At 42.4% G+C, this 22,119-nt stretch overlaps 1 protein-coding gene across 3 annotated transcripts in view; it reads right to left on the bottom strand.

Annotated features, from left to right (window-relative positions):
• Positions 1-696: 696 nt before the first annotated feature.
• Positions 697-22,119, bottom strand: part of LZTR1 (leucine zipper like transcription regulator 1) — a 310,867-nt gene continuing 289,444 nt past the window's right edge. Inside the window, exons 21-22 of one of the 3 annotated variants that reach the window (XM_043500712.1) lie at positions 5,515-5,595; positions 697-5,401 (exon numbers count right to left, since the gene is read on the bottom strand). In XM_043500712.1, coding sequence (XP_043356647.1) covers positions 5,515-5,595 — 81 coding nt within the window. In that variant the 3' untranslated portion in view covers positions 697-5,401. The remainder of the gene's footprint in view (positions 5,402-5,514; positions 5,596-22,119) is intronic. The other 2 variants (XM_043500713.1, XM_043500714.1) reach the window with 2 other exon arrangements.

Below are 22,119 nucleotides of genomic sequence, written 5' to 3'. Positions count from 1 at the left end.
GTGATCAGTGTTGTGGACACTAGAGGATTGTGAGACAGTGGCTGGAGGACTGTTAGGGTCAACACAGTCCATGTAATGTCTACACTCACACTGTGTTGACCAAAGTAGGATGAACATGGCTTTACACTGTTTGGGGAGGTGGTTTTACTGCACTGCTGTAATGGGATCCTTACATCAGCCAGAGACAAATTTGAGTATAGACACATGCACAAACCTAACTTATAGTTGCAGAGCAGGCCTGTATTCCCTTGGGGTATAGTGGAGCTGATGCAGCTGTGTTATAAGGAAGCCCAAATTAGTATGGACATCTGGAATCTTTACTTGGCTAGCTGTCACTTCCTCTTTACTAGCGAGAGGAAAGTGTAACTATATGCAAAGTGTGAAGGGTCTGTGCTATTTAATTGTTAAGATCATTTATAACAAAGAAAATACTGGCAGAGATGCTACATTTCTTAAAGGTTCCGTTATTCAATTAATTATACCTCATAAACTCATTAGGTGAGTTACTTGTAAATTCTCAGAAAAATTATCCTGTACTCCAAAAGCAAGTATTATAAATTTAGGTTGGATACTCTGTATTTTTTTCACAGTAAACAAAGATTAAATCCCTGCTTTAAGTGCAAAATGGAACTAACTCTGAACTATGGTACCTCCATAATAAAATAACAGACAAAATGAAAACAACTGAACTGTATGTTGATCCCAAATAATGTTTATTAGGGTTGTCATTTCTATGACGGAAAGGGTTGTACTTTAATCCGGACATGATGTAATGACTACATCTTGAAAGAAAAAGTATACACTGATCATAAGAGAAAACACACAGCTATTGCTGGAATGGCCTTCAGAGATCCACTGAATAGCATCATCTGATCAGTTTAAAACTTCTGGATAGCACAAGAAGTGTGAATGGTGCTGTAACAACAGAACACACACAAGGTCCCTGCCCTGAGAAACATACAGTTCAGGGTCCCAATCCTGTAGTGTACAAGATGTGGTAGTCTGCTGCACTTGCATGGAGCCCCAATGGCTTCCCCAGGACTGGTGCAGGTGCCACAGTCCACTTACACATCATGCATTGCAGAAGCAGAACCTAGGTTCAATCCAACCTGACACAGTGACACTGAGAGGAGGGACTTAATTAGTTGGCATGGGATTGTGTGTCCGCTGGGGGACTGCAGACAGGAGTGGTCTGTAAGGTAAGATCTGAAGGGCGATTATGCAGTGAGTGCAATGAGGGAGGACATTTTAGTCATTGAGGCACAATGGGACACCGCAGGGAGGTGGAGGAAGAATGCAAAGGGATGTGTAAATTGCAGAGCATGTGGGGAGTGCAGGAAACAAGAGACAAAAGGAACACAAGGGCAGAGCTGGTTATTGGCTTGAAGACGAGGACTTGAGTCTAAGGTAGAAGAGAATGCAGAGGGGTTGAGATGTGGGGTGAGCACCAGCAGAGACAGATGTGTGGCACCTATACGATATACAGACTGGAGAGGAGTCAGAGTCACGTAGGCCACAGGAAGGAGGCAGCAATAATCTGGTTGGGAGATCACCCAGGAAAGGTTTGGACAGGAGAGATGGAGAAGAAAGGATGGATTCTGGAGATACTATAAAGGAAGAAGCACCAAGACTTAGCAAGAGCTTGGATGGGAATGATAAAGGAGAGACAGAAAGGAGAGATAACATTCAGGTGTCAGACCCGGAAGGGGAAAAGCAGATTCCTGACCCTCACTGCCACATTGACTCTGGCACATTCACTGGTTTCCTGGTTTGATACATGCACATGTTTTAAAATGTGTAAACTGCATCTATCTTCAGCTTTAGGCACCACCACAATCCACGTTATATATATTAGAGCACAACAAAATTAACAAAAAGTCAACAGAAATCATTCAAAGCACTGTCACAGTCCTGAGCAAAACAAGAAACTTGCACACAGATTATTCCCCTACCCCAGCTGTGAGAACATTCTGCCCCCTTTACTAATGTTCAAATCTGGGGCTTGTTAGAGAGCCTCTCAGCTGATCTCAGATGTCAGGGTGGTGCATGAAGAAACAGTCGATGTATACAGGAGTTAGGACTAAAACATATAGGCTTTATAAATCCAAATCAACATCTTCAATTGCATCTGGACCAAACTGGCAGCAAGTGGAATATGCTCCATGTGAGCAGCCCGCACATTCTGCCTTAAATGAAGTGATCTTTGAGTGATCTTCAAGAGTAGCCCAAGCCCTGTACATTTCAACATGACAAAGAATGGACAGCTGTGGCAAAATCCACCTCCAGGAGCAAAGGAAGCCATTTCCTCACTGAGGGAAGATGAAAATAGCTTCTGCTGCTTCCTGTTACTCCAGAAGCAGCCAAGGATTCAACAGGTCTCTGAGAATGGGCCGAGTAACCTTGAAGAGGTGTGTGCATAGACCCTGTGTATCTCCCATAGCCAGCAGCAGGCAGAGTTCTATGGAAATGGAATGGAGACTGCCTGCCCCATCAACACTGGAGAGACAAACTACCTGGGGGACTGCAGCAAGACCCTGATGGAACAACCTGTGGAAAGCACCTACAGGCCCTGAAGAATCTGTTCATGGCTGAGCCCAGAAAGGGGAAGTGCTGGCTTCAGGGGGAAGGTTATAGCAGCTGGAGGAGAAGCAGCTCAGAGTTGCTCCCTGAAGAAGGAAGCACAGTTGCCAACTTTCATGCGGTAAATAAGCACCCCGAATTTCAGAAAAAGCCAAAAATCGAGCTAATCCCATTTCAAAACAAGGCCAAAACAAGCCAATCTCTAAGAACCCCAACACTCTATGGGACTAGATCCCCCTTGTGTGCAGTCTGGGCCTGTGGTGGTCCCGCTGTGCACTCCTGACTCTCTCCCCCCCCGCCTGTTTGCCGGGAGCCTATCAAAAAAAAGAAGCAACAAGCTACAAGCCAAACAAGCAACAAGCCAGAAACTAGCCAACAAGCAACTCACAAGCCAATTAAGCCAAAAACAAGCCCAATTTCTGCATTTTTTTCATGGCTTTGGCATCTCTGGAAGGAAGGTGCCATTTTTGTCTCTTTTACAGAGGGCTTGAGACTGATCTGCAGCCCTCAGCTTTATGACAGAAAGACTGAGCCCCAACGGTGAGTCACTGAGCCCAAAAAGGGAGGAATAATGAGTTTTAGTACCATTGGGGTGGTACTAAGAGACGGTTACATAGATCATCTCTGCCCATCCACCTATCAATAGCTCTGTCTTGTCCAGACTGAGACTCAACCATCTAGCTTTCCCGAGCCCACTCTTGGGCCAGACAATAGGAAAATGGAGACTACTGCTCCAGATCTGCTGTAAAGACACAGAGCTGAAAGAACTGGTATGCTGGCAGCATTGCAGCCCAGACTGCTTTACCAACTCCCTCAAAGCTGCACAAGAGCCATGAGCACTGTGCAGTGCACAGCATGAAATGGCTCTTAAGGTACCAGCCTCTGAGACCTTGGAGAGAGAACCAATCACACCATCAGCTACCCAGAGGTCTGTATAGTCATCTTCAGTGCCTCATGGTCAGTGATATCAAAGGGGCGTGTCCTAAAAGAATCAGCATCAACACCTGGCCTCTGCCTGTTGCTAGGAGATCATCATCCAGTGAGACCAATGTCCTCTGTACATCTGGGAGGAAAGCTGCTTGGAGAAGACACAAAAGCTACAGTTGGGAGATGGGGAGATAAGACTCAGCCAGGGTTACCCCTCCCCACATCATTCCTGCAGTCCAGAATTTTGCAGACACCAACCCCATCCCACACACACACACACACACTTCCCCTGCACAAGTCCTTTCCCTAACACAGCCATGACAAAATGAGGAACAGACACCAGGGCAGGGACAACCAGAGTTTCAAGATAGCAGGAGAAGACAGGGAGTGGCTGCTGAAGGGACCTTTGGGCACTCACAATGTCATAGAATCATAGAAGATTAGGGTTGGAAAAGACCTCAGGAGGTCATCTAGTCCAACCTCCTGCTCAAAGCAGGACTAATGCCAACTAAATCATCCCAGCCAGGGCTTTGTCAAGCTGGGCCTTAAAAACCTCTAAGGATGGAGTTTCCACCACTCTCCTAGTGAAATAGTTTTTCCTAATATCCAACCTAGACTTTCCCCACTGCAACTTGAGACCATTGCTCCTTGTTCTGTCATCTGCCACTACTGAGAACAGCCTCACTCCATCCTCTTTGGAACCCTACTTCAGGTAGTTGAAGGCTGCTATCAAATCCCCTCTCACTCTTCTTTTCTGCAGACTAAATAAGTCAAGTTCCCTCAGACTCTCCTCATAAGTCATGTGCCCCAGCCCTCTAATCATTTTCGTTGCCCTCCGCTGCACTCTCTCCAATTTGTCCACATCCTTTCTGTAGTGGGGGGGGGGGCAAAACTGGACACAATACTCCAAATGTGGCTTCACCAGTGCCCAGCCCAATGGGGTCCTACTCTCATCTGGTCTCTGGGTGCTACTGCAATTATAACAACAGTACAAACCAACTGAATGGGACAAAGCAGACCCATGAGGAAGATGGCTGCCTAGTCCCAGACCTATTATCTCTCTCATAATTACTTTCCTAGCAAATTGACAATAAGTTTATGTCATAAAAGTTTTAAATTAATCCCCTAGATAAACTTCAAACAGTTGACTATGGATTCCAATGAAAAAATGAGAGGCAACAAAAGCGCTAAGCCTGAATCACCTCAACTTCTGAAGGTGGAGATCTCAAGGCCACAGCAGAGCCTCACCCAGCGTATCACAGCTCTGAAAGAATTCCCCACAGACTGGATTCAATGTTCAACGATATTCATGTAAAATCCCAAATGGCTCACTTGGAAAATGAGCTATAAAAGACTGCCATTGAAACCAGTGAAATTAAAGAAGAAAATACATTAACTATACAAACTTAGACTAGACAAACTAAAAGAAAAACAACTTTGAAAACAGATCTCAAAGAGCCAATCTTGCCTCTTGGGCATTGATGAAGGTCTAGAGGAGAAGGATATTATCAACTTTCTCGAGAAGCTGCTTTCTGACATATTTAAATTGGACCCCAGCTGCCCCTATTAGATATTGAAAGGGTTCATCAAATGCCTGGTGCTAGAAGGCAGAACTCTGACAAGCCCAGACCCAACATCTTCAAACTGCTGATGTTCAATGATAAAGTAATGTCAATGAATGCTGCCAGAAAAGCTAAAACCCTTATGCAGAAAGGCCATCACATTTCTCTTTTACCTGTCTTCTCAACTGAGCTTAACAAAAAGAGAACTGCATTCAATGGCATAAAGCAGATCCTGACAGCAACCAGCATCAGATACAAGATCAAGTACCCTATGGATTTAGCAAGCTTCTGTAAAACCCCATCTGAAGCTTTGCAGACAATTCAAAGACAGGCTAGATGTGATCAAAAATAGCAGAATGGTTATTTCACCATAAAAAGCATACGTCCACAAGTCTAAAAATCAGTTCGTTTTCCTATATATCTTTGCAGATATGGTAATACTCACCTATATAATCTTCCAACTTCTAGCAGCTAGGCTGAAGTCTTCTGTTGACCCTCCTTGAAACTGAGCAACAACTGCATAACACTGCAATATATAGAGTAACAGCTTAACACTAAGCTGGGGGACATAGACCCATCTACTGATGTAAGTGTTGTCTCCACTAATCATCACAACGTGCACAGCTAGATGAAGTCATAGAATCATAGAAGATTAGGCTTGGAAGAAACCTCAGGAGGTCATCTAGTCCAATCGCCTCCTCAAAGCAGGACCAACGCCAACTAAATCATCTCAGTCAGGCTTTGTCAAGCGGGCCTTAAAAACATCTAAGGATGGAGATTCCACCACCTCCCTAGGTAATGCATTCCAGTGCTTCACCACCCTCCTAGTGAAATAGTTTTTCCTAATATCCAACCTAGACTTCTCCCACTGCAACTCGAGACCATTGCTTCTTGTTCTGTCATCTGCCACCACTGAGAACTGCCTAGCTCCATCCTTTTTGGTACCCCCACCTTCAGGTAGCTGAAGGCTGCTATCAAATCCCCCCTCACTATTCTGTTCTGCAGACTAAATAAACCCAGTTCCCTGAGCCTCTCCTAGTAAGGCATGTGCCCCAGCCCCCTAATCATTTTTGTTCCCCTCTGCTGGACTCTCTCCAATTTGTCTACATCCATTCTGTAGTGGGGTCCCCAAAACTGGACATAATACTCCAGATGTGGCCTCACCAGTGCCGAATAGAGGGGAACGATCACTTCCCTCGATCTGCTGGCAATGCTCCTACTAATGCAGCCCAATATGCCGTTAGCCTTCTTGGCAACAAGGGAAAACTGTTGACTCATTTCCAGCTTCTCGTTCACTGTAATCCCCAGATACTTTTCTGCAGAACTGCCGCTTAACCAGTCGGTCCCCAGCCTGTAGCAGTGCATGGGATTCTTCAATCCTTAAGTGCGGGACTCTGCACTTTTCCTTGTTGAACCTCATTAGATTTCTTTTGGCAAAATCCTCCAATATGTCTAGGTCACTCTGGACCCTATTCCTACCCTCCAGCATATCTACCTCTCCCCCCAGCTTAGTTTCATCCACAAACTTGCTCAGGGTGCAATCCATCCCATCATCCAGATCATTAATGAAGATGTTGAACAAAACTGGCCCCAGGACCAACTCCTGGGGCACTCCGCTTGATACCCGCTGCCAACTAGCCATTGAGCCGTTGATCACTACCCGTTGAGTCCGACGATCTAACTAACTTTCTATCCACCTTATAGTCCATTTATCCAATCCATACTTCTTTAACTGGCTGGCAAGAATACTCTGGGAGACAGTATCAAAAGCTTTGCTAAAGTCAAGATATATCATGTCCACTGCTTTCCCCATATCCACAGAGCCAGTTATCTCCTCATAGAAGGCAATCAGGTTGTTCAGGCATGACTTGCTCTTGGTGAATCCATGTTGACTGTTCCTGATCACCTTCCTCTCCTCCAAGTGCTTCAAAATGAATTCCTTGAGGACCTGCTCCATAATTTTTCCAGGGACTGAGGTGAGGGTGACTGGTCTGAAGTTGCCCAGATTCTCCTTCTTCCCCTTTTTAAAGATGGACACTCTATTTGCCTTTTTCCAATCTTCCGGGACTTCCCCTGATCACCACGATTTTCAAAGATAATGGCCAACGGCTCTGCATCAGCCAACTCCCTCAGCACCCTCGGATGCATTGCTTCCAGCCCCATAAACTTGCGCATGTCCAGTTTTTCTAAATAGTGCTTAACCTGTTTTTTCATCACTGATGGCTGCTCATGTCTGCCCCATACTGTGATGCCCAGTGCAGCAGTCAGGGAGCTGACCTTGTCTGTGAAGACAGAGGCAAAAATGCATTGAGTACTTCAGCTTTTTCCACATCATGTCACTAGGTTGCCTCTTCCATTCAGTAAGGGTCCTACACTTTCCCTGACCTTTTCCTTGTTGCTAACACAGCTGTAGAAACCCTTGTCACCCTTCACATCCCTTGCTAGATGCAACTGCAATTGTACTTTGGCTTTCCTGATCACACCCCTGCATGCTCGAGCAATATTTTTATAGTCCTCCCTAGTCATCTGTCCAATTTTCCACGTCTTGTAAGCTTCCTTTTTGTGTTTAAACTCACAGAAGATTTCTCTGTTAAGCTAAGATGGTAGCCTGCCATATTTGCTATTCTTTCTGCACATCGGGATGCTTTGTTCTTGCATCCTCAATAAGACTTCTTTAAAAATCTGTTCACTAGTTCTACTGCTGATGGATCATATTATGGTAACCACAGATCCTTTGGGGCAATCAATTTCTGTCCTGTAGGTTACAGCCTAAACCGTAAATAACACTAATTATTCAATATGTGCAGGACATCTGCCATGCTATGAATATGACATTTTTTCTTTTCCCCCACAATATTGTTGTGTTTTCCATATTCAGATTTTATACTAATTTGCATTTCATTGACCAAATCAACTGTAAATGTGATGACTCTGCATACATGTAGATGCATAAGGCCCTACTTAACTTGTGATACTGTGGAAATTGCGGATTCTGCAACATTAGGCTTCTCCCACAATTTTGACAATGGGAGCCCTGGCCACCCCAGGGCTGAGAGTGGAAGCCCCCACTGTCAGCACCAGGCAGCTGACAGTGGGAGCCCCTGCTCAGAGCCCAAGTGGCCGACAGGGGAAAATTGCGGAAAAGTAATAATGGATTTTATTATTGCAAATATTATTACTTTTCCACAGTTTTCCATGGTTTGTCCGCAACTCAGTCACTTTTTTTTTTTGACAATCAACCAGCAATTAAAGTTGGGCCTTTTATATGCATATATAAGTGTATAGATGCATGTATAAAAACCTCCGGACATAGGAATATATTATACATGTTCTAAGAATACCCAATGGTATTTACAGGCTAATATTTCATTTAAAATATATTTGCAATTACAGATGTTTAGAATATTAGATAATATGGGGAGGAGGAGTGAAACAAATGGAAGACATTAGGGATCTGAATGTGCCCATACTGCCTGGTTTTATGTTTGTTATTTTTTGTTTGTTTTCTGTTACAAATATACCTTGGGAGACATATGATATTTAATTATAGATCTTTTTGTATACGCTCAGAGGTTGAATTGAAGCCATAAATTTATTCAAAACTAACCAATATCTAATATGTATAAATATGAACCATTATCTTAGAGATGTGGTTTTACAATATTAACTGGAATATATATCTTTAGAACAAGGTTATATATCTTAATGTATCTTTTAAAACTTTGCCATTAATTTTCTTAGCGTGTGTTTCTGGAATGTGAGGGGACTTAATGAACCTTAAAAGAATTAAAATCTTGAGAGCAAAATTATGCCACTTAGCTTTAGTGCAGGAAACTCACTTAGTAGGAAAAGAAGCTGATAGAATGAATATGATATGGTTAACTGTAGAGTATCATCCATCACTGAATTCTTTTAGAGGCACTTCCTTCTTAATTCATAAAAGTATAACTTTCACTTTACGTAGTCTTGGTCTGATTCTGAAGGAAGACATATATCCTTCCTGAAGGCTGTTTCAACTCAGAAAGGTTAATTCTAGGAAGCATTTAAAATCTAAGTTGAGGTAATTCTGAATTCTTCAAAGATATTGCAAATATCATTTCTAATAAAAAAAGATATTCCCGTAAAACTGGGAGGTGATTGGAATACTATACTAGACAGACATCTGGACAAATCCAATTACAAGAGAGACAGCTGTCAAAATGCAATAGGCCAACCCTCATTATTAATGAATGAATTTGATTTAAAAGATATGTGGAAACTGAGACACCCCAAGGAGCATGATTATACATATTTCAATACAGTACTTTCATCTTCCTCCAGAGTTACCTTTTTTCTTAGGTCTTCAGAACTGACTCCAGCATGCCTAGAAACAAATATTTTTAATATACTCATTTTGGATCATGTTCCAATTATACTTACCATAGATGCAAAAAGAAAAGGAGTACTTGTGGCACCTTAGAGACTAACAAATTTATTAGAGCATAAGCTTTCGTGAGCTACAGCTCACTTCATCGGATGCATTTGGTGGAAAAAACAGAGGAGAGATTTATATACACACACACAAAAAACATGAAACAATGGGTTTATCATACACACTGTAAGGAGAGTGATCACTTAAGATAAGCCATCACCAACAGCAGGGGGGGGAAAGGAGGAAAACCTTTCATGGTGACAAGCAGGTAGGCTAATTCCAGCAGTTAACAAGAATATCAGAGGAACAGTGGGGGGTGCGGTGGGAGGGAGAAATACCATGGGGAAATAGTTTTACTTTGTGTAATGACTCATCCATTCCCAGTCTCTATTCAAGCCTAAGTTAATTGTATCCAGTTTGCAAATTAATTCCAATTCAGCAGTCTCTCGTTGGAGTCTGTTTTTGAAGCTTTTTTGTTGAAGTATAGCCACTCTTAGGTCTGTGATCGAGTGACCAGAGAGATTGAAGTGTTCTCCAACTGGTTTTTGAATGTTATAATTCTTGACGTCTGATTTGTGTCCATTCATTCTTTTACGTAGAGACTGTCCAGTTTGGCCAATGTACATGGCAGAGGGGCATTGCTGGCACATGATGGCATATATCACATTGGTAGATGCGCAGGTGAACGAGCCTCTGATAGTGTGGCTGATGTGATTAGGCCCTATGATGGTATCCCCTGAATAGATATGTGGACAGAGTTGGCAACGGGCTTTGTTGCAAGGATAGGTTCCTGGGTTAGTGGTTCTGTTGTGTGGTGTGTGGTTGCTGGTGAGTATTTGCTTCAGATTGGGGGGCTGTCTGTAAGCAAGGACTGGTCTGTCTCCCAAGATCTGTGAGAGTGATGGCTCGTCCTTCAGGATAGGTTGTAGATCCTTGATGATGCGTTGGAGGGGTTTTAGTTGGGGGCTGAAGGTGATGGCTAGTGGCGTTCTGTTGTTTTCTTTGTTGGGCCTGTCCTGTAGTAGGTGACTTCTGGGTACTCTTCTGGCTCTGTCAATCTGTTTCTTCACTTCAGCAGGTGGGTACTGTAGTTGTAGGAATGCATGATAGAGATCTTGTAGGTGTTTGTCTCTGTCTGAGGGGTTGGAGCAAATGCGGTTATATCGTAGCGCTTGGCTGTAGACAATGGATCGAGTGGTATGATCTGGATGAAAGCTAGAGGCATGTAGGTAGGAATAGCGGTCAGTAGGTTTCCGATATAGGGTGGTGTTTATGTGACCATCGCTTATTAGCACCGTAGTGTCCAGGAAGTGGATCTCTTGTGTGGACTGGTCCAGGCTGAGGTTGATGGTGGGATGGAAATTGTTGAAATCATGGTGGAATTCCTCAAGGGCTTCTTTTCCATGGGTCCAGATGATGAAGATGTCATCAATGTAGCGCAAGTAGAGTAGGGGCATTAGGGAACGAGAGCTGAGGAAGCGTTGTTCTAAGTCAGCCATAAAAATGTTGGCATACTGTGGGGCCATGCGGGTACCCATCGCAGTGCCGCTGATTTGAAGGTATACATTGTCACCAAATGTGAAATAGTTTTTATGGGTCAGGACAAAGTCACAAAGTTCTGCCACCAGGTTAGCCGTGACAGTATCGGGGATACTGTTCCTGACGGCTTGTAGTCCATCTTTGTGTGGAATGTTGGTGTAGAGGGCTTCTACATCCATAGTGGCTAGGATGGTGTTTTTAGGAAGATCACCAATGGACTGTAGTTTCCTCAGGAAATCGGTGGTGTCTCGAAGATAGCTGGGAGTGCTGGTAACGAAGGGCCTGAGGAGGGAGTCTACATAGCCAGACAATCCTGCTGTCAGGGTGCCAATGCCTGAGATGATGGGGCGTCCAGGATTTCCAGGTTTATGGATCTTGGGTAGCAGATAGAATACCCCAGGTCCTGGCTCCAGGGGTGTGTCTGTGCGGATTTGTTCTTGTGCTTTTTCAGGGAGTTTCTTGAGCAAATGCTGTAGTTTCTTTTGGTAACTCTCAGTGGGATCAGAGGGTAATGGCTTGTAGAAAGTGGTGTTGGAGAGCTGCCTAGTAGCCTCTTGTTCATACTCTGACCTATTCATGATGACGACAGCACCTCCTTTGTCAGCCTTTTTGATTATGATGTCAGAGTTGTTTCTGAGGCTGTGGATGGCACTGTGTTCTGCATGGCTGAGGTTATGGGGTAAGCGATGCTGCTTTTCCACAATTTCAGCTCGTGCACGTCGGCGGAAGCAGTCTATGTAGAAATCCAGGCTGCTGTTTCGACCTTCAGGAGGAGTCCACCTAGAATCCTTCTTTTTGTAGTGTTGGCAGGAAGGTCTCTGTGGGTTAATATGTTGGTCAGAGGTGTGTTGGAAATATTCCTTGTCTCAGACTCAAGGAATATTTCCAACACACCTCTGACCAACATATTAACCCACAGAGACCTTCCTGCCAACACTACAAAAAGAAGGATTCTAGGTGGACTCCTCCTGAAGGTCGAAACAGCAGCCTGGATTTCTACATAGACTGCTTCCGCCGACGTGCACGAGCTGAAATTGTGGAAAAGCAGCATCGCTTACCCCATAACCTCAGCCATGCAGAACACAGTGCCATCCACAGCCTCAGAAACAACTCTGACATCATAATCAAAAAGGCTGACAAAGGAGGTGCTGTCGTCATCATGAATAGGTCAGAGTATGAACAAGAGGCTACTAGGCAGCTCTCCAACACCACTTTCTACAAGCCATTACCCTCTGATCCCACTGAGAGTTACCAAAAGAAACTACAGCATTTGCTCAAGAAACTCCCTGAAAAAGCACAAGAACAAATCCGCACAGACACACCCCTGGAGCCAGGACCTGGGGTATTCTATCTGCTACCCAAGATCCATAAACCTGGAAATCCTGGACGCCCCATCATCTCAGGCATTGGCACCCTGACAGCAGGATTGTCTGGCTATGTAGACTCCCTCCTCAGGCCCTTCGTTACCAGCACTCCCAGCTATCTTCGAGACACCACCGATTTCCTGAGGAAACTACAGTCCATTGGTGATCTTCCTAAAAACACCATCCTAGCCACTATGGATGTAGAAGCCCTCTACACCAACATTCCACACAAAGATGGACTACAAGCCGTCAGGAACAGTATCCCCGATACTGTCACGGCTAACCTGGTGGCAGAACTTTGTGACTTTGTCCTGACCCATAAAAACTATTTCACATTTGGTGACAATGTATACCTTCAAATCAGCGGCACTGCGATGGGTACCCGCATGGCCCCACAGTATGCCAACATTTTTATGGCTGACTTAGAACAACGCTTCCTCAGCTCTCGTTCCCTAATGCCCCTACTCTACTTGCGCTACATTGATGACATCTTCATCATCTGGACCCATGGAAAAGAAGCTCTTGAGGAATTCCACCATGATTTCAACAATTTCCATCCCACCATCAACCTCAGCCTGGACCAGTCCACACAAGAGATCCACTTCCTGGACACTACGGTGCTAATAAGCGATGGTCACATAAACACCACCCTATATCGGAAACCTACTGACCGCTATTCCTACCTACATGCCTCTAGCTTTCATCCAGATCATACCACTCGATCCATTGTCTACAGCCAAGCGCTACGATATAACCGCATTTGCTCCAACCCCTCAGACAGAGACAAACACCTACAAGATCTCTATCATGCATTCCTACAACTACAGTACCCACCTGCTGAAGTGAAGAAACAGATTGACAGAGCCAGAAGAGTACCCAGAAGTCACCTACTACAGGACAGGCCCAACAAAGAAAACAACAGAACGCCACTAGCCATCACTTTCAGCCCCCAACTAAAACCCCTCCAACGCATCATCAAGGATCTACAACCTATCCTGAAGGACGAGCCATCGCTCTCTCAGATCTTGGGAGACAGACCAGTCCTTGCTTACAGACAGCCCCCCAATCTGAAGCAAATACTCACCAGCAACCACACACCACACAACAGAACCACTAACCCAGGAACCTATCCTTGCAACAAAGCCCGTTGCCAACTCTGTCCACATATCTATTCAGGGGATACCATCATAGGGCCTAATCACATCAGCCACACTATCAGAGGCTCGTTCACCTGCGCATCTACCAATGTGATATATGCCATCATGTGCCAGCAATGCCCCTCTGCCATGTACATTGGCCAAACTGGACAGTCTCTACGTAAAAGAATGAATGGACACAAATCAGACGTCAAGAATTATAACATTCAAAAACCAGTTGGAGAACACTTCAATCTCTCTGGTCACTTGATCACAGACCTAAGAGTGGCTATACTTCAACAAAAAAGCTTCAAAAACAGACTCCAACGAGAGACTGCTGAATTGGAATTAATTTGCAAACTGGATACAATTAACTTAGGCTTGAATAGAGACTGGGAATGGATGAGTCATTACACAAAGTAAAACTATTTCCCCATGGTATTTCTCCCTCCCACCCCACCCCCCACTGTTCCTCTGATATTCTTGTTAACTGCTGGAATTAGCCTACCTGCTTGTCACCATGAAAGGTTTTCCTCCTTCCCCCCCCGCTGTTGGTGATGGCTTATCTTAAGTGATCACTCTCCTTACAGTGTGTATGATAAACCCATTGTTTTATGTTCTCTGTGTGTGTGTATATAAATCTCTCCTCTGTTTTTTCCACCAAATGCATCCGATGAAGTGAGCTGTAGCTCACGAAAGCTTATGCTCTAATAAATTTGTTAGTCTCTAAGGTGCCACAAGTACTCCTTTTCTTTTTGCGAATACAGACTAACACGGCTGCTACTCTGTTACCATAGATGGTAGTTCTACTTTATTAAATTCTCAGTCGAAGCTGAACACTGTGCTGCTAATAGCTGCAAACTTTGTTGCACAGTTGATTCAGTCAACTCTAACTTCATATGAGAAAATAAACACTCTGTAACCTCAGCTATGAACGCTACTGTAAGGGGTGAATGCATAAAGTGGGCCTCCCAAAAGAAGATAGAAAGACAAGTTATTCGACTCTTTAGCCAAGGAAATAGATGATTTGGAGAGAATGCCCAAGACTGACCCAAATAATGAAAACCTACATTCTCTAATCAACTCCAAATCTAGATATAATGAATGCTTATCCAGCCAAATCGAATTTACAGTCACAGGATCAAACAAAGATATTCTGAATGGGGAGATAAAGCAGGTAAACTACTTGGCAGAAGACTTATGAGGCAACTAGCCAGCAACAACATTTCTTCCTTCTTTCTTGAACTAATAGATATAGATACAAATAATCAATTTAAGCAATTCTATCAAGCTTCATATAAATCAGACGACTGATCTGACTCTAACAAATTTAATCATTTTGTTGAAAACCTGCCTTTTAATATCCTAACTTCAGAACAAGTGTTTTTTTTTTTTGTACAAACATTTGTCAACACAAGGACTCTAACAGACTATAAAAAATATGAATTCTAGTAATGCCGCTGGGATGGATAGCTTTCGAAAATATTTCTACAAAACATTTTGTAATCAGTTATCTTCTATTCTTTCAAGGGTCTTCAATTACATTCCCAAAACCATGGCTTGTAATATGAGAACTGTTTTAAATTATTTTAATATTAAAGAAGAACAAAGATGGTTGCAACTATGGTGACTTTAAACTCATATCTGTTAAGCACAGATTGCAAAATAATTGGAAAAATTTTAGTGACACAACTGAGTACCATCATCCCATCAGTTATACACACAAGATCAGGTTGGTTTCATTAAAAGAAGATTGTTTGCTGATAATACAAGAAAAATTGCTCATTTGATCTAGCAAGCTCAGATATCAAATATTTCCTCCATAGCCTTATCTCTAGATGCAAAGAAGGCCTTTGATAGGGTGGAATTACCTTATATGATGACTCGCCTAAAAAAATTGGATTTGGATCAATATTCCTAAATTGGATTAGTATATTATACAACTTTCCCCTCGCTTTACTATCAACTAAAGGAATTTTCCCCCTGCATTTCAGCTAGAAACAGGGACATGACAGGGCTGTCCCCTCACCCTCCTTTTTAATCTATTTCTTGAACCACTGCCAATGTACACACGCCAGCTCTCAACCACTGAAGGTGTGACCATAAACACAGAAGAATTTATATGCTGATGACATTTTTGTACTATCGAATTAATTTTTGTACTATCGAATCATCAATTCTATCATAATTGAGTATAGTTGACATTTTTTTGGAAAAGATCTCTGGTTTTCAGATTAACTTCTATAAATCACAAGCAATGGATGCATCCAAAAGACCAGATCCTTCTTACTTTCAGCACTTTCTTTTTCAAATATGCAATGAAATCACTTACTTAAGTGGACTGCGCCCCCAGCAAATTTGCAGATGACACTAAACTGGGAGGAGTGGTAGATATGCTGGAGGGTAGGGACAGGATACAGAGGGACCTAGACAAATTAGAGGATTGGGCCAAAAGAAATCTGATGAGGTTCAACAAGGACAAGTGCAAAGTCCTGCACGTAGGACGGAAGAATCCAATGCACTGCTACAGGCTAGGGACTGAGTGGCTAAGCAGCAGTTCTGCAGAATAGGACTTAGGGGTTATAGCGGACGTGAAGCTGGATATGAGTCAATAGTGTGCCCTTGTTGCCAAGAAGGTCAACGGCATTTGGGGCTGTATAAGTAGCAGCATTGCCAGTAGATCGAGGGATGTGATCATTCCCTTCTGTTCGGCATTGGTGAGGCTTCATCTGGAGTACCGTGTCCAGTTTTGGGCCCCACACTACAAGAAGGATATGGAAAAATTGGAAAGAGTCCAGTGAAGGGCAACAAAAATGATTAGGGGGGTTGGAGCACATGACTTATGAGGAGAGACTGTGGGAACTGGGATTATTTAGTCTGCAGAAGAGAAGAATGAGGGGGGATTTGATAGCTGCTTTCAACTACTTGAAAGGGGGTTCCAAAGAGGATGGATCTAGACTGTTCTCAGTGGTAGCAGATAACAGAACAAGGAGTAATGGTCTCAAGTTGCAGTGGGGGAGGTTTAGGTTGGATATTAGGAAAAACTTTTTCACTAGGAGGGTGGTGAAGCACTGGAATGCATTACCTAGGGAGGTGGTAGAATCTCCTTTCTTAGAGGTTTTTAAGGCCCAGCTTGACAAAGCCCATTCTGGGATGATTTAGTTGGGGAATGGTCCTGCTTTGAGCAGGGGGTTGGACTAGATGACCTCCTGAGGTCTCTTCCAACCCTGATATTCTATGATTCTAAGATTTGTCCCAAAATTGTTTTTATAAAAATGGACAATTTATTTTTAAAAGTTTCTGAGGATGTAGAGATAGCATCTCCTTCCTCTGTTCTTACTTGGGAGAACAGAAGTAGCCAAAATGAATATCTGCCCAAGATTAATTTATATCATTAGCCTATTGTCTTTCAAAGTATCTCCCATGCTCCTTGCTTGAGTAAATAGGTGTATCATGGAATTTATACGGTAAAAAAAAAACCCAGCCTCGTTTGTCATTCATGACCCTTAAAAAATCCTGGACAACTGGAGGTACGGAATTTCCAGATTTGTATCTATATTACCTAGTGTTCCAAATGTATCTTATTGTAAGTTGGTTCCCCTCCAGTGGCTCAGTATACATACTGACTTGGTTTGAGATTGAAAAGGTTTTACAAAAGGTAGATCATGCCAAACCAACCTAATCTCCTTTTTTGAAAAAGTAACAGATTTTTTAGATAAAGGAAATGCAGTGGATCTCAAGTACATAGATTTCAATAAGGCATTTGATACCGTGCCACATGGGGAATTATTAGTTAAATTGGAGAAGATGGGGATCAATATGAACAGCAAAAGGTGGATAAGGAATTGGTTAAAGGGGAGACTGCAACGGGTCCTACTGAAAGGCGAACTGTCAGGTTGGAGGGAGGTTACCAGTGGAGTTCCTCAGGGATCGGTTTTGGGACCAATCTTATTTAATCTTTTTATTATTGACCTTGGCACAAAAAGTGGGAGTGTGCTAATAAAGTTTGCAGATGATACAAAGCTGGGAGGTATTGCCAATTCAGAGAAGGATCGGGAGATTATACAGGAGGATCTGGATGACCTTGTAAACTGGAGTAATAGTAATAGGATGAAATTTAATAGTGAGAAGTGTAAGGTTATGCATTTAGGGATTAATAACACGAATTTTAGTTATAAGTTGGGGACGCATCAATTAGAAGTAACGGAAGAGGAGAAGGACCTTGGAGTATTGGTTGATCATAGGATGACTATGAGCTGCCAATGTGATATGGCTGTGAAAAAAGCTAATGCGGTTTTGGAATGCATCAGGAGAGGCATTTCCAGTAGGGATAAGGAGGTTTTAGTACCATTATACAAGGCACTGGTGAGACCTCACCTAGAATTCTGTGTGCAGTTCTGGTGTCCCATGTTTAAAAAGGATGAATTCAAACTGGAGCAGGTACAGAGAAGGGCTACTAGGATGATCCGAGGAATGGAAAACTTGTCTTATGAAAGGAGACTTAAGGAGCTCGGCTTGTTTAGCCTAACTAAAAGAAGGTTGAGGGGAGATATGATTGCTCTCTATAAATATTTCAGAGGGATACATATAGGAGAGGGAGAGGAATTATTTAAACACAGCATCAATGTGGACACAAGAACAAATGGGTATAAACTGGCCACCAGGAAGTTTAGACTTGAAATTAGACGAAGGTTTCTAACTATCAGAGGAGTGAAGCTTTGGAATAGCCTTCCAAGGGAAGCAGTGGGGGCAAAAGATCTATCTGGTTTTAAGATTCTACTCGATAAGTTTATGGAGGAGATAGTATGATGGGATAATGGGATTTTGGTAAGTAATTGATCTTTAAATATTCAGGGTAAATAGGCCTAATCCCCTGAGATGGGATATTAGATGGATGGGATCTGAGTTACCCAGGAAAGAATTTTCTGTAGTATCTGGCTGGTGAATCTTGCCCATATGCTCAGGGTTTAGCTGATTACCATATTTGGGGTCGGGAAGGAATTTTCCTCCAGGGCAGATTGGAGAGGCCCTGGAGGTTTTTCGCCTTCCTCTGTAGCATGGGGCATGGGTGACTTGAGGGAGGCTTCTCTGCTCCTTGAAGTCTTTAAACCACGATTTGAGGACTTCAATAGCTCAGACATAGGTGAGGTTTTTCGTAGGAGTGGGTGGGTGAGATTCTGTGGCCTGCGCCGTGCAGGAGGTCGGACTAGATGATCAGAATGGTCCCTTCTGACCTTAGTATCTATGAATCTAAGAATCTATGTAAAAGCTTAGCTATGCCATTTGATTCCCTTTCTTCTTTTTTATATCTCAAGAGGCTACCCACACCCTTAAAGAAAAATCCAATCTCGGCATCTATGTGGGGTATACTACAATGTATTAAGATGATTATAGCATCTGATCTTACTAATTCTCCTCTCATACCACTATGGGATAACCTATGCCTCAGGATCAAGGCCAGTTCCAGGTTTAAGACAATTTGGATAGAAAAAAGATTAACAAACATTAAAGATATAACACAAGCTGCTAGACTGGCCTCCTTCAATTAAATGTGTAACAAATACCAGCTACTGCTGTTTCACAGTTCCTTCTTTCAGTGACTATGCTCAAGTATTCATGCACAAATAGGAGACAACTGGTCTGTTTAACTTTCTCTTCTCTAGAAGAAAATGTTGAGAAATATGAAAACAAGAGTCATTTTTAGGAATGACTTATAGGTGGCTTAATGCTTTTCAGCACCCTCTCAATTTCAGTTTAAAAAAAAATGGAAAAAAGATCTTAGTTTTACTGTCTCAACAGAAACCTGGGAGGATGTTTGGCTTAATGTTAAAGACATTTCAAGTTCTTTATCCTTGTGATTCTTCCAGAACAAGACATTAAACAGATACTACTGGACTCCAGAGCATTTGTTTAAGACAAGATTGGCAATGGACATTGAATGCTGGAGATTCAAACAGCCATATGCCACCTTTTTCACATCCTTTATATCTGTCAAAAAATGCATGTGTTCCGGAACACTATATCTAGTGCCTCTCAAAATCTTAATAAGGAGTCCGGTGGCACCTTAAAGACTGAATTTTATTTGGGCATAAGCTTTTGTGGGTAAAAACCACTTCTTCAGATACATGCATCTGAAGAAGTGGTTTTTTACCCACGAAAGTTTATGCCCAAATAAATCTGTCAGTCTTTAAGGTGCCACCAGACTCCTTGTTGTTTTTGGGGATACAGACTAACATGGCTACCCCGATACCTCTCAAAATCTTTGTGTCACTATTTTCTCTTCTCCAAGCGTATGTATTTTAGGGGTCTGGATGAGTTGGAATTACACTTAACATTAAGAAATGGATTGCAAACTATTCTAGTGGCCAAAAGAGTATTTTGAGAAAATGGAACTCTGCAATTCCTCCCTCATACACAGACTGACTGAGTGAGCTCTCCACTACTGCATTAATGGAAAAAATTACTCCGACTAACAGAAACACATGGAAAAAATACAAGGATGCCTGGTCATACATGAAACTCTTTCATACAATCACAATTTGTATTAATGCCAGATACCTATAAACTATATTCTCACTTATTTATCTATTGAGCCACTTTTAATGTCCTGCATGACCTTTACGGGTTCTGTTTTTGCATGTTTTTTCAGGTTTTGCAAATAATGAACATTTTGCTTTATTATTTTATACTATTTCCGCTTTGTGTATGGATTTATATATGTTTTATTTTGCTATATACATATATTTCACATAAAACAAAGTTAAAAAGAAAGAAAGGGACAAAGGAAATCTGAGAACTTCCAGTAATACTAAGACAGCTACATCACAGTTTTCTGAATAACCTTCCCTTAAAAAGGCCAGGGCATTAAGCGGTTAGGGAAGATTATTTGGACATGGACTTAACCAGCACTAGACAAATGCGCAGCCCAATGATAATTCTATGCTCACAAATGCAAAGTAATGCACATTGGAAGGAATTATTTAGACTACTCACATACTCATTACTCCTGGGATTTAAATCAATGTAACCAAAAATGTCCCAGGTACCACCATAAACAACTCAATGGCAGTCACGGCTCAATGGCAGCAGTGATCAAAAAAGCAAACAAGATGTTTGGATGGATCACTAATGACAGAAAACAGTACTGAAAATATTATAATGCCATTCTATAGATCATTGGTATGTCCTCATCTGGAATGCTGCCTTCAGTACTGGTCATCCTATCTTAAAAATGATACAACCTACAGAAAACCCAGAGGATTCTGCGACAGAAGATAAAAATTCTTAGAGGGATGGAAAGATGTTGAAAAGATCAAGACAAGTTACTTTAGAGAAGACACAACTCAGAGGGTACATTACAAAGGTACACAGAATGATGAATGTAGTGAGCTGTAGCTCACGAAAGCTTATGCTCTAATAAATTTGTTAGTCTCTAAGGTGCCACAAGTACTCCTTTTCTTTTTATAGAGATTTATATTCCTCTTTATCCTTTTTCAAATACAAGAACAAGAAGACATTTATGGAACTGAACACTGATCAAAGGAAATACCCTTGAACACAACACATAATCAATCTGTGGAAATCACTGCCAAGATATCATTGAGACCAAGAGCTCAACATGATTTTTAAAAGGGTTGAGGATTTATATGAATAATTAGAACAACCACAGTGTGAGGAGAAAAAAAAGGAGGTAACCCTTCACAAATATCTGACTGGTGGGAGTTAAGGAGAAACTATTCATAAGGGCTGCTTATCCCACAGCATCCACTACAGAATTCTTGCATCTTCCTGAATCAGAGACAACATACTACTAAATGAGATGCACAGCTGGTCTGATCTGGTATGGCAATTCTTAAGTCCCTAGCACTCAAATAGGATGTTGCCAATCTTTATTAATAATGGTGCTTCATTTTACCCGTCAGGAGGTTCAGATAAGAGCTCCCAGCCCTAACTCACTGAGCAGGTCTAAAATCTCAGTGAGACTGGCTGAAACCCAACCTGAAAATGTCACCTTTGTTGCTGTGCTGCCAGAATGTGGGCAGTCTTGTGCACACTGTAGATCAAAAGCTTCTCCATGTGAGAGACATTTGACTGTTTCCATGTAAAGGCAGCTGTAGTCAGTGTGAGACTCCCTACCAGAACAGCTCTGCTGACTGATGCTGCAGGCTATATGGTTCCATTTTGCTATAAAGTAAGTTTTACTTTGCACTTGAGATAACTAGGTCATAAGGTTCGTTGTAAAAAACCATGGGGTTGCATGTGCCTCTGAATTCTGAGAATATAGACTCTATGCAATGCTGACAGTCATGGGTGTGAACCACAGGTTTCAGCTTTAAATTGCCCTGAGATTCTCAGAAAGTGGAGTTGATAGGGTTAGTGGTAGTGGTGCATAAGTGCTATTTACTGGTGTGCTACTTACTCGTCATTTTAATTTCCAAATGAAATACAGAGAGCATATACCAGAGGAATGGGTGTACATATTTGGAGAAGGGGTGCATCTACTAGAATTCAGTTCAATGGACATGGCCAGCTGTCAGGTCACTCTGCCTTCTCCAGTCAGAGACACCTGCACATGCAGCTAGCACAAGTCCTTAACTGGG

Source organism: Dermochelys coriacea, chromosome 21 (genome assembly GCF_009764565.3).
Source record: "Dermochelys coriacea isolate rDerCor1 chromosome 21, rDerCor1.pri.v4, whole genome shotgun sequence".
Taxonomy (NCBI): Eukaryota; Metazoa; Chordata; order Testudines; family Dermochelyidae; genus Dermochelys; species Dermochelys coriacea.
Note: the sequence above shows the minus strand (reverse complement) of the source record. Positions and strands in the feature narration are given on the sequence as shown.